A 15,840-nucleotide genomic window follows, 5' to 3' on the forward strand; every position below is an offset into this window, starting at 1 on the left:
CTGTAACACCAAATGAGGGGCTGATGAAGATCAGGTTGCAATCAGAGCAAAAGTGCTACAGTGCCTGTTGTGCTTAAAGGACAAAATGCTACTTTATTTTTTTTAAATAATTTTTATTTTATTTTTTTTAAACAAAAACAAAAAGAAACGCAATGTGTAACAAAAACATCAAATGTGAAAAACATAATCACAATTACATTTCTGTGTCTTTGGTTTCTCCATTTTTCTTTAAATTTAGTCATTCTATTTCCTTTTTTCCATCAATCCAATCATAAAATTTACCCCACATGGTATTTTTTATCCTGTTTATTCTGTAACTCTAAAGTAAGTTTACCCCATTTTGCACATTCCAATATTTTCCTAATTAGTAAATCCTTTGGTGGTATGTTTTCTTTCTTCCAGTTTTGAGCAAAAACCAGTCGAGTCACAGTTAATATATGTACAGTGGTACCTCTACTTACGAACTTAATTCGTTCTGTGACCAGGTTCTTAAGTAGAAAAGTTTGTAAGCAGAAGCAATTTTTCCCATAGGAATCAATGTAAAAGCAAATAATGCATGCAAACCCATTAGGAAGGAAATAAAAGCTTGGAATTTGGGTGGGAGGAGGAGGAGGAGGACAGTGGCTGCCCAGAGCGAAGGAAGCGTTTCTTTTCTCTGGGCGCTGGCAGAGGTTTATTCCCTTTCCAAGTGCCTAGAGAAAGGAAAATGCTTCATTCGCTCTGGACTGTCAAAGCCTCCTTAAGCACCACCGAAAGGCTCCTCTGGCAGCCCAGAAAAGCCCTAGATGGCCAGGATTAAATGGGGAATGGCGGAAAACTGTCCGGGCCCTCGTGCCACTCTCAAATTTCCTGGGAAATTATTCTGGGCTTGGGTTCTTAAGTAGAAAATGGTTCTTAAGAAGAGGCAAAAAAATCTTGAACACCCGGTTCTTATTGAGAAAAGTTCTTAAGTAGAGGCGTTCTGAAGTAGAGGTACCACTGTATTATTAAATAATAATTAGCCTTTTCATGTTGACCTCTAATTATTCCCAATAAATAAGTCTTGAGTTTTAGTTCTACTTCATACTCTAGTATCTCTTTTAATATTTTTTGAGTCATGATCCAATTTTTTTTTTGTTTCTGGACATGTCCATCACATATGGTAATAAGCAGGGGTGGGCAGCAGGCAGGACAGGGTGGAACACAGTTCCACCAGCAGAAATGAAGATGCGTGCGCAACTCCAGCTGTTCGGTGACTGTCACTTCCTGGATTACTGGTCTCGGCTCAGTTCTTTTTTTCATTCCTGCTGCTGCTGCTGCGTCTGCGCTCCTTGCTTTTTTCCTCTTTCCTCCTTCCTGGCCTCGGACAAGCTTCCCTCTCTCCTGCCCGGCTCCCCTCCAGCCTCACACGGCCACCTCCCACCTGAGGTGCAAGCAGAAGCCTTGGGTGGAAGCAGCACTGGCAGCATTTATGCTTCTGGCAACACCCGTTCGCCTAGCTACCTAGCCTGAGGTGGGGGGGGGGGTGACCCAGGAAGGAGAGTGCGGGAAACACGAAGCAAATTGTCACCCCAGAGAGTGACACAGGTGAGGTTGTAAGTCGAGGACTTAACAGGCTTGAACGATGATGATCGTTCAAGCCACTCCCACCTGGTCACATGGCTGGCAAGCCACTCCTACTCAGTCACATGACCATTAAGCCACACCCACAAAACAAGCCACCCCCCCCAGTGTGGCAGTAAAAACTTTGGCTGCCCATTACTGGTAGTAAGTACCAGGTAATGATTTGCATTTCCGACATTTGCCTTTTAATTTTGGGCAGATTTTTGCTACTTTAATATTAGACGTTCAGGACAATTTTAAGCTGCTTGGGGAATCTGATAGATTATAAACATGTGGCTGAAAAAAGAGATTGCTGGGGAAAAAGTGTCATGTTCAATGCAAATGGGGAAAAACTCCAAAAGCACAAGACAAGCCTGAGCATTTTACATATTGATCTTCTTTTCATTCTTATTGAGGTTTTTGATAGCAAAGTTGTTTGGAAGGGGAAACTAAGCAATCTGACACAGACGTGAAACATTTTTTTGTATAGCTAGTACAGTGGTTGTGTTGCTTCTGCTGAAGTATCGCTGTAATAATTGGTACAGAATTCCACCTAGGATAGCAGACACTGAGATGGTTTTTGACATTTCTCCACGTTACCTATTTTTTAAAAAGAGAAAAAAAAAGAGTATTAGAAAGTAAACACAAATTTATGGATTTATTTCGCAGCACCTGAAGCCCCAGTGAAGGCTGATTATTATGACTTTTTCCTTATAGACTCTAGTCCCAATATTTTAAGGAGATAAACAAATTTTCTTTATACCATATTTCAATAATAAGCATCCGTTGCTAATGTCTGCAGATGTAATTACCATATGAAATCACAGTCAGCTGAAGAGGGAAGGGGGCACAATAAAAACGGGGAACTTAGCCTTTGTACCCACTGTTTATATCAAAGGTATATTTGTGTGATTTTTTTGGCTTTTCTAAAAAATGAAAACTGAGAAAGTCAGACAAAATACAGAGATAAACCATTGTAATGCACTTACTATTTCCTACTGGTGACTGCTGAGATGATGAAGAATGCAATCTGCTCTCTGGGCTATAATCAAAAGCATCATCGGCAGTTTCGCCTTCCTGTTTCCTCTTTTTTGCAATAAAAAAGCTCGAATCTTCCTTCTTCCTAATAAACGTAGGAACATCTGGCGGAAACAAATAAAAAAAATTCAAGAGTAAACAGAGGCAGGGGATTAAAATATCTGTATAATATATATAATATATTCTGGTCCTAATCTGTTTTAGGATCAGATTACTTAAGGGACCGTCTTCTGCCTCATGTATCTCAGCGGCCGGTTAGGTCCCACAAAGTCGGCCTTCTCAAGGTCCCGGCAGCTAGGCAATGCCTTTTCTCTGGTGGCCCCGGCCCTCTGGAATCAATTCCCTCCAGGAATTTGTACCCCCCCACCCTCCTGGCTTTCTGTAAGGCTTTAAAAAGTCACCTCTGCTGGCAGACTTGGAGCCGTTGAGTGTTATACCTAGGTCCAGCTATCGATTGGAATGTATACTGTATAGCATGAATGTGGATCATTGTTTTAATGTATTGGGGTTTAGATCTAATTTTAAATGCAGATTTCTTATATATTGTATTATTGTATTTATTTTGTTGTGAGCCGCCCAGAGTCTGCAGAGAAAGGCTGTATAGACATTTAATTAATTAATTAATTAATTAATCAATTATGTCTACAAATGTATACAAATATAATTACCACATGCAATCACACTCAGTGAAGAGGTTACAACAAAAATGGGGAACTTAGCCTTTGTACCCATTGTTCACATGAAAGGTACAGTGGTACCTCTACTTAAGAACTTAATTCGTTCCGTGACCAGGTTCTTAAGTATAAAACTTTGTTTGCGTGCAAACCCTTTAGGAAAGAAATAAAAGCTCGGAATTTGGGTGGGAGGAAGAGGAGGAAGAGGACAGTCGCTACCGAAGGAAGAAGGTAAGGGGAGAATAATTAAAAAAATGCAAAACTTTAAGGCTTAAAAAAAAGAAAAAGAAGGACTCTGAGGCAGTGAGGAGGAGCACACCCCTCCCATACATTGTGCCAGAGAGAGAAACCTAGGGGGAATGGCAGGAAACTGGACGGGCCTTCATGCCGCTCTCAAATTTCCTGGGAAATTTTTCCGGGCTCAGGTTCTTAAGTAGAGAATGGTTCTTAAGAAGAGGCAAAAAAATCTTGAACACCCGGTTCTTATCCAGAAAAGTTCTTAAGTAGAGGCGTTCTTAAGTAGAAGTACCACTGTATATTTGTGTGATTTTTTGCTTTTTTTTCAAATGAAAACTGAGAAAGTCAGACAAAATACAGAGAGAAACCATTGTCATACACTTACTATCTCCTACTGGTGACTTCTTATCAGACTGCTGAGACGACGAAGAATGCAATCTGCTCTCTGGGCTATAATCAAAAGCATCATTGTCAGCTTGGTCTTCCCAATTCCACTTTTTTGCAGCAGGAGAGCTCGAATCTTCCTTCTTCCTAACAGATTTTAGAACATCTGGTAGAGGGGAAAATTCAAGAGTAAACAGGATCAGGGGGTTAATATACAATATCTGTATAACATACACTGCTCAAAAAAATAAAGGGAACACTCAAAGGACACACCCTAGATCTGAATGAATGAAATATTCTCATTGAATACTTTGTTCTGTACAAAGTTGAATGTGCTGAGAACAAAATGAAATTGATTGTCAATCAGTGTTGCTTCCTAAGTGGACAGTTTGATTTCACAGAAGTTTGATTTACTTGGTTATATTGTGTTGTTTATTTTTTTTTTGAGCAGTGTATATAATACACCAAGCCAAGCCGAGGTGGGTTGCTCCCTGTTCGGATCCCTTTTATAGAACTGGTAGTGGGAATTTCCCCCCCGCTCGCCAAACCGGAAGCCTTTGCCAGTTGGCCACGCCCCTGAACCAATTCAAATGGCGGTGCTGTCATCTTGTTTTTGGCTTCTGCACATGCACAGAAGCTGGGTTTTTTTTGCATCTTTCCATGTGCAGAAGCTTGGTTTTCGGTACTGCACATGGGCTTGCGCAACACAGCCATGCGGTGCACAATGTGCAGACACCCATGTGGTGGGGGAAGAAGCGAACTGGCACCCACCCAGTTAGCACCCACCTCTGAAGCCAAGTCTCAAAATGCTAGAGAATTCCTGGAAGCCTGGTACTCAGACAAATCAGCTATCAACCAGCAATTAAATATGTCAAAGGGTTAAATAAGGTCCAGGAGGGAAGTGTGTTTAATAGGAAAGTGAACACAAGAACGAGGGGCCACAATCATAGTTCCCTCTAAGCTGAGCAGTGAGCAATCGCTCACTTAAAAATCATCATCAACTCAGAGTTTTTCAAACCTGCCCAGAAGCCGAGAGGGAAAGAGTGAGAGGGAAAGAGTGCCGCCCAGTCCCGAATGGACTGCCGCTCAGACACTATACTTTTCCGCCCATCCCCCCCAAAAATTAGAGGGAACACTGGCCACAATGTGAGGTTAGTTGGGGGGAAGGTCAGAAGCAACATGTGAAAATATTATTTTACTGAAATAGATTTGACCTGGATTAATAGAAAGCGTAAGGAAGTGCAGTGGACAGAAATGGAAGGTGTAGAAAAAGGCAGAGTTATACATATATGAGATATGGACGGACTGATGGGTTGATGGACGGATGGACAGACAGAGCGATAACCATATTATAATTATAATAATAATTTATTAGATTTGTATGCCGCCCCAAGTCTGGTCTGTATGAGATGTAGGATTGTTTTTATGTTAAGGGTTTTAAACTGTTTTAAATATTGGATTTGTACTGTTTTCTTGTTGTGAGCCACTCCGAGTCCTCGGAGAGGGGCGGCATACAAATCAAATAAATGAATAAATGAATAAATAAATAATAATCCAATAAATTATTATTATTATTATTATATGGCGTAAGTGTTTTTGGTGGTTCCCTGATTAGGTTGTTGTTTACTGTTAACTTGTTTGTCTGAATTTCTTGATTGGGGTCTTGTTTATTTCTCAAATGTTGGTACTGTATAGTGTTAATATTGTTGTTAATCTCTGGTCATCTGGGTATTGATCGCTAACAGGGTGGTGTTTTGCTCTGATAGTTTCCTTTTTGGTTTTTTGAATGGTAGGTAGACGTTGTCTGTCTCTAGGTGCCTATTGATAGAAACATAGAAGATTGACAGCAGAAAAAGACCTCATGGTCCATCTCATCTGCCCTTATTCTATTTCCTGTATTTTATTTTAGGACGAATATATGTTAATCCCAGGCATGTTTAAATTCAGTTACTGTGGATTTACCAACCACGTGTGCTGGAAGTTTGTTCCAAGCATCTTTCAGTAAAATAATATTTTCTCATGTTGCTTCTGATTTCCCCCCCAACTAATCTCAGATTGTGCCCCCTTCTTCTTGTGTTCACTTTCCAATTAAAAACACTTCCTTCCTGAACCTTATTTAACCCTTTAACATATTTAAATGTTTCATAGAATCATAGAATCATAGAGTTGGAAGGGACCTCCAGGGTCATTGGGTCCAACCCCCTGCTCATGTCCCCACTTTTCCCTTCTGTCCTCCAGACTATACAGATACTTTAATGTAGTGTTTCAGGCTGCTTTGAAATTTCTTGTGATAGTGAAGGCAGGATGCTCATCTTTCAAAACATACATGCTATCTTCAGAAACAGGAACTACACTAGAGCATAGCAAAACAAATCGACACTTTGCATATGCATGTAAGGTTCATGGAATGTATCTCTTAGTTTAAATGTAAATTTGGCCCCCAAATGTAAATTTCAATATCAGCTAAGCTCATACCTTTGCATTGCTGCAAAGTACGTAGAACAACCTCATTTTGTCTTGTTTGATAAGCAAGCTGTTTTTCCATTTCAGGAAGAAGATCGTCGAACCCTTGAAACATCTTTTGCTTTAACCTAAAATGCGAAGGAAACATTTGTAGATGCAGATCAAGTGGCTGATTTTAAGGTGAAAGAGGCCTATACAGACCATTTGTATCATTTTTTTTGCCCTGAAATATATCAGGAAATCATAAAGCATCAAGAGGTAAACTTCCTGCTTTGTCAAAGATATTATGGAATACAGTGGTACTTACGTACTACTTACGAACTTAATTCGTTCTGTGACCAGGTTCTTAAGTGGAAATGTTTGTAAGAAGAAGCAATTTTTCCCATAGAAATCAATGTTAAAGCAAACAATGCATGCAATTGAGGAAACCACAGGGAGGGTGGAGGCCCTGTTTCCTCCCAGGAGATTCCCAGAGAGGCCCCATGGAGGCTTCTCCCCGCCTTTTCTGACCCTGTTTCCTCTCAGGAGATTCCTAGGGAGGCCCCACAGAGGTTTCTCCTTGCCTTTTCCGACCCTGTTTCCTCCCAGGAGATTGCTAGAGAGGCCCCACAGAGACTTCTTCCTGCCTTTTCCGGCCCTGTTTCCTCCCAGGAGATTCCTAGAGAGGCCCAAAAGAGGCTGCTCCTTGCCTTTTCCGACCCTGTTTCCTCTCAGGAGATTCCTAGAGAGGCCCCACAGAGGCTTCTCCCCACCTTTTCTGACCCTGTTTCCTCCCAGGAGATTCCTAGAGGGGCCCCAAACCATGGTTCTTATCTAGAAAAGTTCGTAAGTAGAGGCGTTTGTAGGTAGAGGTACCACTGTATTTGGAAAAGGCAAAATACTAGGTCAGGGCAAATACAGATGAGGAGCTGGGATTTAGGGCACATTTATCGGACTATACCAGTGGTGGGTTCCTACAGGTGCGGTCCAGTGCTGTGCATCGATATGAGCCAGGTGATGACATAATTTTCAATGATTTTTTCCATATTTAGATGGCTTCTCCACGTCCTGTGCTTTCGGAAAAAGCATCCCCACCTGCCCTCGCATCAATGCAGACCTTTATTCTTTGTCCGAAGCACTGCTGAGAAACTCCTCAGCTGTGTTTTGGTCTGTAATGTCGTCCTGAGCATGCGTGGAAGTGAAGCACGCGCAGTTGTGCACCTGTGGCAAAACGAAACTGGAAACCTGACCGTGGGTGACACAATTTTTACCTACGGATTTATACTTTAGTTTTCATTTGATTTCACCATCTCAAAATGGCGGCCATCTACGTTGTACATTCCTGACCACAGGGGCCTTCATGAACTGTGGAAAGGAGAGTTGTAGACTGCAGTGGTTCAGCTGCTTGTGTTAACCATCTCACAATAGAATGTAACAGAATCAGAAGGGACCATGAAGGTCTTCTAATCCAGCCCGTTATACTATTTCAGACAAATGGTTGTCCAAACTCTTCTTTAAAAACCTCCAGTGTTGGAACACCACAACTTCTGGAGGCAAGCCGTTCCACTAGTTAATTGTTCTCACTGACAGTAAATTTCTCCTTACTTCTAGGTTGGTTCTCTCCTTGATTAGTTCCAACAACCAGAGAGCAGCTTCCATCTTATATTTAAGAAGAAGCAGAGCTTATAATGAGTTGATAACCTGAGCTGTTTTGCTCATTAGCTTTCATTTTAATTTCTGATTGATTGATATGATTTGATTTGATTTCTATGACACCCTTCTCCTGAGACACAGCAAATTTATGCAAAACACATTAGAAATCTACAATAAAATCTACATTAAAATATGGTCTGAAAACCCCAATGCTTAAAATGAATCAATTACATCCATACATACATTCAATCATTGGCTGGGACTAGATTGATTGATTGATTGATTGATTGATTGATTGATTTAATTTGTATGCCACCCCTCTCCGTAGACTCAGGGCGGCTCACAGCAGGGATAGAAACAATGTACAATACAAATCTAATAATACGAAGTTAAAAACCCATAATTTAAAAAACATGCACACAACACACCATACATAAATTATATAGGCCTGGGGAAGATATTTCAATTCCCCCATACCTGATGGCAGAGGTGGGTTTTGAAAAGTTTATGAAAGGCAAGGAGAGTGGGGGCAATTCTGATCTCTGGGGGGAGTTGGTTCCAGAGGGCCGAGGCCGCCACAGAGAAGGCTCTTCCCCTGGGTCCCTCCAAATATCATTGTTTAGTCGACGGGACCCGGAGAAGGCCAACTCTGTGGGACCTAACCGGTCACTGGGATTCGTGCGGCAGAAGGCGGCCCTGGAGATATTCTGGTCCAATGCCATGAAGGGCTTTATAGGTCATAACCAACACTTTGAATTGTGACTGGAAACTGATCGGCAACCAATGCAGACTGTGGAGTGTTGGTGAAACATGGGCATACTTGGGAAAGCCCATGATTGCTCTTGCAGCTGCATTCTGCACGATCTGAAGTTTCCCAATACTTTTCAGAGGTAGCCCCATGTAGAGAGCATTACAGTAGTCAAGCCTCGAGGTGATGAGGGCATGAGTGACTGTGAGCAGTGAGTCCCGGTTCAGATAGGGCTGCAACTGGTGCACCAGGAGAACCTGGGCAAACACCCCCCTCACCACATATTAGAAGCTCAGTGGCCCCAAGCCTGTTGGTAAAGGTGGGTTTTCAGAAACTTATGGGAGGCAGGGAGAGTGGGGGCAGTGCGAATCTCTGGGGGGAGTTCGTTTGATAGGGCCAGGGCCACCACAGAGAAGGCTCTTCCCCTAGTCCCTGCTAGTCAGCATTGTCTGGCTGACAAGACCTGGAGAAGGCCAACTCTGTGGGACTTGACCGGTCGCTGGGATACATGATTTAGATAATTCAACGCAAATCAGAAGACAAAAAAAGTCAAATACCTCATTGATGTAGTCTGAATCTCCTGGGAAAGGAAAGATAAGAAGTATTTTAGCAGTACATAATACAGAGTCTACAGCAAAATACTGCCATGTGATGCTGCAGTATAGCAAATTATGTTAGAATAGGATTGTATTAAAAATCTGGACCTCTAGCATAAAAAAATACTCTGCTTGACCCTGATTCTATAAAACCAGGACAGGAGGACACTAACCCGCCTAGTCTGCATTCCTGGCAATCACAACAGGGAAACAAAAGGGCTCAAATAAACATTTCACAATAAAGGAAGCCTTCACCACTCCAGACAGGACCAGGACTTTATAGGATCAAAGGGGGGGGGGGGGGATTTGCATTGCCTGAAGCAAACAACAGGAGGACAGAGTAATTAAGGAAGATTAGTGAGATAAGAAGCCTTCAGAGAAATTAGGTGTGAGAACATCTGCTCTTAGAAAGAGTTTTGTAGGAAATTGTTTATTGATATCTATGGGAAAGGAAGAGCTCAAAAGATACGTTTGAAGTTGTGTATCATTTGACATGTATATGTAATTATCCCCCATTTCCTTATGTTCCTAAATAAAAAGGGGTACATGGCTCTACACCATGTCACTTCACCCAGAGAGAGAATGTGTCCAGGTTCTTCTTTCTAGGATTCGCGTTCGTGGGTGACCCCACACGGCTGGGTTGCACTTAGCCCCTTTTGAAGGCATTTTCTTCACTAGGGACTTTGACAGCATCCACAATGTGATTCAGAGCCTCTAACTCTCTTCCAAGATATTCCATTTCCCCCCAGGATGTGGCTTCTCATTTACTCTTAACAGACCTTCAGCATGTACTGACTATTGAGCCTGCAATTTGGTTGATACCTTCCCCGAAGCCAGTGTTTTCAAATTTGGCAACTTTAAGATGGATGGACCTCAACCCTTCAATGCTTGCTTGGGAATTCTAAGAGTTGAAGCCCACCAAGGCTGAGAAACACTGCCATAAATCTTTCTGATACTCTTTCTTTTTTTTCCTTTTCTTTTTTGTGGATGATGCCATTTCTAAGACCAGTGCCTATTTTCATTAGCACATAGCACATTAACTGTCTGGTTTTGACGACAGGTTTATAGAACAAGCCATAACATTGTCAATCATAATTTAAAAACCGCAATCATTAGTCAAAACAATGTGTGAATCCAGACTTGCATCAGAAATATGGGAGAGGAAACCAACCTTTTTTCCCCTACCATATGATCACGATGTTATCTATTTAGTTGCATCTGACTTTAGACTATGGGCCTGATCTCTCCACATCTTCTGATCTTGCAATACTTCTTCAACTTGTTCCTGACATATATCACTTTATGAGCCTCTCTCACAAGTATCCCACATGGGAAGCAATGACTTTGTTAAGCTACTTTCATCTAGTTTTGCTTCCCCCCCCCCCACACAAGCCACCTGTAAATGCCCTAATTAATTCATGGGCCACAAGCCAAACTCCAAAAGAAATATAATAATTCATTAGGAGCGACATCTCGGCAATACTCTGATGTAGTCAGAACTGAGCTCACATAGGTACGTGTCTTCAAATTAAACATGTCATAAATCACATTCTCCAATGAATCACATTGGTGGGCTGTGACACCCCACACCCCTCCTTCTGATTCCGATAATCTAGGACACAATCAGTAAAAGAAACACTTGTGGAATGCAGTTTCAGGTTCTCAACCTTTCTAATGCTGCGACTTCGTAATACACTTCCTCATGTTGTGGTGACCCCCCAACTATAACTCTAGCGCCAATTCTCCCAACAGAGCTTTAAGCTGATTGGCAGGAAGGTCAGAGAGACACTCCCACTATAAACGCCTGATTGGTCGGATTTTAAAAATAAGTTCCAAGGTGCCAGAACGGAAGCTTTAGTTCCTAACACCATGGGAAATTTGTCTTTTCCCCTGGTCTTAGGCGACCCCCGTGAAACGGTTGTTCGACCCCCAGGTTGAGAACTACTGATGTTAGTACAATCAGCCAATCGATCAGCTCTCCTCCTCTCTGTTTTATGGCAACTTGAAAGCTTTGCAAGTTGACGCCACCTTCCTGGTCATGCGGCTAGGATTATGCAAAAACAGTACACCTAGTGGGAGTAGTTCGGGAAAGAGAGATCTACCATAAAACGAGGACTGTCTGTTCCTGGTTCCCTAAATTTCAAGAACTACCCTAGAGATATTCTCCTACCACATCTTTGGTAAGATAACCCTTCTTTACCCCAGAACAAAATAATGTCAACTTTCTAACCTAAAGGGGAAGAGCCTTCTCTGTGGCGGCCCCGACCCTCTGGAACCAACTCCCCCCAGAGATTAGAATAGCTCCCACCCTCCTTGCCTTTCGTAAGCTCCTCAAAACCCACCTCTGCCGTCAGGCATGGGGGAATTAAGATAATCTTTCCCCCTAGGCTTCTACAATTTATGCATGGTATGTTTGTATGTATGGTTGGTTTTATAACAAGGGTTTTTAGCTGTTGTAGTATTGGATTTTTACATTCTGTTTTTTGTCACTGTTGTTAGCCTCCCCGAGTCCACGGAGAGGGGCGGCATACAAGTCCAATAAATAAATAAAATAAATAAATAAACCTGTAAAACCTCAAGCTCTAGTGTTGGCTGTCTTTCTTCTGCCCTAGTGATAAGGCTATCCAGGCGAGAAATTTCCTCTGCAATTGTGTCATTATGAATTTCCTGGTCCTCAACTGCTGTCTGGAGTGAATGCCACTCGGCCAGCACCAGCTGCTTCTGTTCCTCAAGGGATTGATAAGCCTGCTTAAAGGCCAACAACGTTTTCTGAATCCCAGCGTCGATTGTATTCTGCAATAAGTTCCAACAGAGAAACATGGTTACTGCTCTAAAAGACACACTGAGGAAAAATTCCAGTTTGCCAGAAGATAAATTGAAGAACCTACCAGGGCTTCTTTGCTCCTCGCTGCATTCATTGCCTGAAATTTAACAAGTTTTTCTCTTTTTGTCTTCAAAAATATCAATTGGTCCTGGATTTCTTGCTAAATAAAGAAGAACAGTGTTTGATTTATTAGACCTTTTGATCTTAGCTACATACAAATGAATCTTCCCTGTGTGGAGCATCTTAATTCAGCTAATTATTCTTGAGCTGAGTCTTCTATCATATTTAAGATTAAATCACTAATGCAATATACAGTATCTGCACTCCAGAGTTACCATATACAGGTATTACGGAGTATGAGATGCACTGGAGTATAAGATGCACTTTAGTTTTTGAAGAGGAAAATAGGCAAAAAAAAAATCTGCCTACCAGGTATTCGTCTAGTTAGCATCCTTAATCTAAGTCAGCTTCAGCACATTATTTTATCCCTGGAAAACATTATTTGGAATGAGTAACAATGAAAGAGCCTGCAAGCTGATAAGAGCTGGGAAGATTGTTCGCACCTGGTTAGAGCTTCAAAAAAGCTACATTCAGGAGTATAAGCCGCACCCAAATTTTAGCCTATTTTAGGGAGGAAAAAGGTACATCTTATACTCTGAAATTATCCCCATGAATGGCATATTAATTCGTAATACCTTAAATTATTATGTAACATAATAAACATTATGTTTATTATAAACTGCCCAGTCACAGGTGAGACTATCAATGTAGAAAGGTGATATATACACAATTTGTATGACTTTTGAGGGTATCCTGTAGCTTAAAAAGTTGACGTGATAGACAAAAACTGTGGTTATTTTTGTATCCAGAGGCCAAAAGTTAGTTGAAAACAAGTCACAGATTTAAGACAACGAAGTTGCTGTTCCCCAGTGTTATCAATATAGAAAGGTGATAAATAATAAATATATTGATTCTTCATTTACTAACTGCCAACCAAACAACATCTATTTTTTCCCAATCTGCCACAAGAGCCATGAAGCTAGTATACCAAACATGTCAGACAACAAATGAAGAATACAGTGGTACCTCTACCTAAGAACGCCTCTACTTACAAACTTTTCTGGATAAGAACCAGGTGCTCAAAGGTTTTTTTTGCCTCTTCTCAAGAACCATTTTCCCCTTGCAAACCTGAGCCTCCAAAACTGTAACCGCAAAAGGCAGGGAAAAGTCTCCGTGAGGCCTCCCTAGGAATCTCCTGAAAGGAAACAGGGTTGGAAAAGACGGGGAGAAGCCTCCGTGGGTACCCTCTAGGAATCTCCTGGAAGGAAACAGGGTTGGAAAAGGCAGGGAGAAGCCTCCGTGGGGCCCTTTTAGGAATCTCATGGAAGGAAACAGGGTTGGAAAGACGGGGAGAAGCCTCCGTGGGGCCCCTCTAGGAATCTCCTGGAAGGAAACAGGGTTGGAAAAGGCAGGGAGAAGTCTCTGTGGGGCCCTTCTAGGAATCTCCTGGAAGGAAACAGGGTTGGAAAGATGGGGAGAAGCCTCCGTGGGGGCCCTTCTAGGAATCTCCTGGAAGGAAACGGGGTTGGAAAGACGGGGAGAAGTCTCCGTGGGGCCCTTCTAGGAATCTCCTGGAAGGAAACAGGGTTGGAAAAGACGGGGAGAAGCCTTTGTGGGGCCCCTCTAGGAATCTCCTGGAAGGAAACAGGTTTGGAAAAGGCGGGGAGAAGTCTCCGTGGGGTACTTCTAGGAATCTCCTGGAAGGAAACAGGGCCTCCACCCTCCCTGTGGTTTCCCCAATCGCACACATTATTTGCTTTTACATTGATTCCTATGGGAAAAATTGTTTCTTCTTACAAACCTTTCTACTTAAGAACCTGATCACGATACGAATTAAGTTCGTAAGTACAGGTACCACTGTACATAAAAAAGTGGCCTACCTTTTAGTCCTCACAGCAAGAAACACACCACCTAACATTGTTTGATCTTACCTCCACAGGATACACCGTATGGTCCTTGTGCTCTTTCGATTTGTCACACACCACACAGATCGCCATTTGATCACTTTTGCAGAAAAGCTTCAGTGGTTCCCCGTGCACTTGGCACATTTTCTCTTTTGTCTTTTCTTTGCCTTTGTTTTTTTTGTCCAGCTTTGGGACAATTCTGGCGATGTTTCCCAGCTCTCGATTAGGCTTCAGGATTCTTTTCCGACTGGTTGCGCTACACTTAGGACAGTGGAAAAATTCTCTGTTATTGAAAATCCAATGTGTAGTAATGCAAGCTTGGCAGAAAGTGTGCCCACAGTGTATGGAGACAGGGTCATGGAAAGAATCCAAGCAAATGAAGCAGATCAGCTCTCCTTTAAGTCTTCTCGTCAATTTCTCTGTGGACATGATACTTGTCTGTGCTAAACAGTTGCTTTCTGCCGCTAGGTATCCCTCCGATGAAACAGTCCTCTGTTCTCACTGCTTTCACTAAAAAAAAAATGTCCTCAGGATTTACACAAACAAGATTAACAAAACTTGTGAAGACTTCAGAGTTTCACATGGGGGGAAAAAAAGAGAGAGAAAAGTAGTGAAAGAATTAAAATCTGAGAGTGAAGAGCCCTATGTTTTAGGCTCAAACAAGATCCTGAAGGAAAATAATTGAACAGAAGTACTGTATCAGGAAATGCTGGAAACGATGATTCATGTATCAGGTTGGGCCCAACCCTATTCTATAGGATGTTTTGTTGGGGCTGATTGGCAGAACTCCAGGTTCCTGGCTAAAGAGGAAATATGAATAGAATATAATTATTTATTGGCCAAGTGTGATTGGACACACAAGGAAGTCTTGGTGCATATGCTCTCAGTGTACATAAAAGAAAATATAGATTTGTCAAGAATCATGTGGTGCAACACTTAATGATTGTCATAGGGGTCAAATAAGCAATGAAGAAACAATCAATACAGTGGTCCCTCAATTTTCGCGGGTTCGAACTTCGCGAAACGGCTATACCACAGTTTTTCACAAATATTAATTAAAAAATACTTTGCGGGTTTTTCCCCTATACCACGGTTTTTCCCGCCCGATGACATCATACGTCATCGCCAAACTTTCGTCCACCTTTAATAAATAAACTTTAATAAATAAACATGGTAATAATCTAAATGGTTGCTAAGGGAATGAGAAATTGCAGTTTAGGGGTTTAAAGTGTTAAGGGAAGGCTTGTGATACTGTTCATAGCCAAAAATAGTGTATTTACTTCCACATCTCTACTTCGCGGAAATTCGACTTTCGCGGGCAGTCTCGGAACGCATCCCCCGTGAAAGTTGAGGGAACACTGTATTAATAAAAATCTTATCGTACAAGCAACAAGTTTCAGTCATACAGTTACATCCTACGTACAGTAATGGCAGCCAAAATTTTTACTGCCAAACTGTGGGAGTGGCTTATTTTGTGGGTGTGGATTGATGGCCATGTGACTGGGTAGGAGTGGCTTGCCGGCCATGTGACCAGGTGGGAGTGGCTTGAACAATCATCATCGTTCAAGTGAACTGTTATTGCTGCACAATGGTTTTCATCTCAGCTGTGGGCAGAGTGAGGGCTTCACAAGGGGAAAAAGACCGCAGCCCAGATTGCTTCAGCGCTGCGCTGCGCTCCTGGTCTTGGGAGGTGGCCGCG

General features: G+C 42.0%; 1 protein-coding gene across 2 annotated transcripts; it reads right to left on the reverse strand.

The window, feature by feature from the left end:
• Positions 1 to 92: 92 nt before the first annotated feature.
• Positions 93 to 14,866, reverse strand: LOC139160259 (zinc finger protein RFP-like). 2 transcript variants are annotated; one of them, XM_070737954.1, is made up of 8 exons: positions 14,169 to 14,866; positions 12,242 to 12,337; positions 11,928 to 12,146; positions 9,315 to 9,337; positions 6,390 to 6,505; positions 3,916 to 4,080; positions 2,571 to 2,723; positions 93 to 2,181 (listed from the first exon to the last, which is right to left on the reverse strand). In XM_070737954.1, the coding sequence occupies exons 1-8, from the start codon at positions 14,568 to 14,570 to the stop codon at positions 2,135 to 2,137; spliced, it is 1,221 nt and encodes a 406-aa protein (XP_070594055.1). In that variant the 5' UTR covers positions 14,571 to 14,866; the 3' UTR covers positions 93 to 2,134. The 2 variants fall into 2 exon arrangements, with proteins under 2 accessions (XP_070594055.1, XP_070594054.1); XM_070737953.1 differs by having other exon boundaries at positions 11,919 to 12,146; positions 14,169 to 14,827.
• Positions 14,867 to 15,840: the final 974 nt, after the last annotated feature.

This window comes from Erythrolamprus reginae, chromosome 2, assembly GCF_031021105.1.
Source record: "Erythrolamprus reginae isolate rEryReg1 chromosome 2, rEryReg1.hap1, whole genome shotgun sequence".
In the NCBI taxonomy this organism is placed as follows: domain Eukaryota; kingdom Metazoa; phylum Chordata; class Lepidosauria; order Squamata; family Dipsadidae; genus Erythrolamprus; species Erythrolamprus reginae.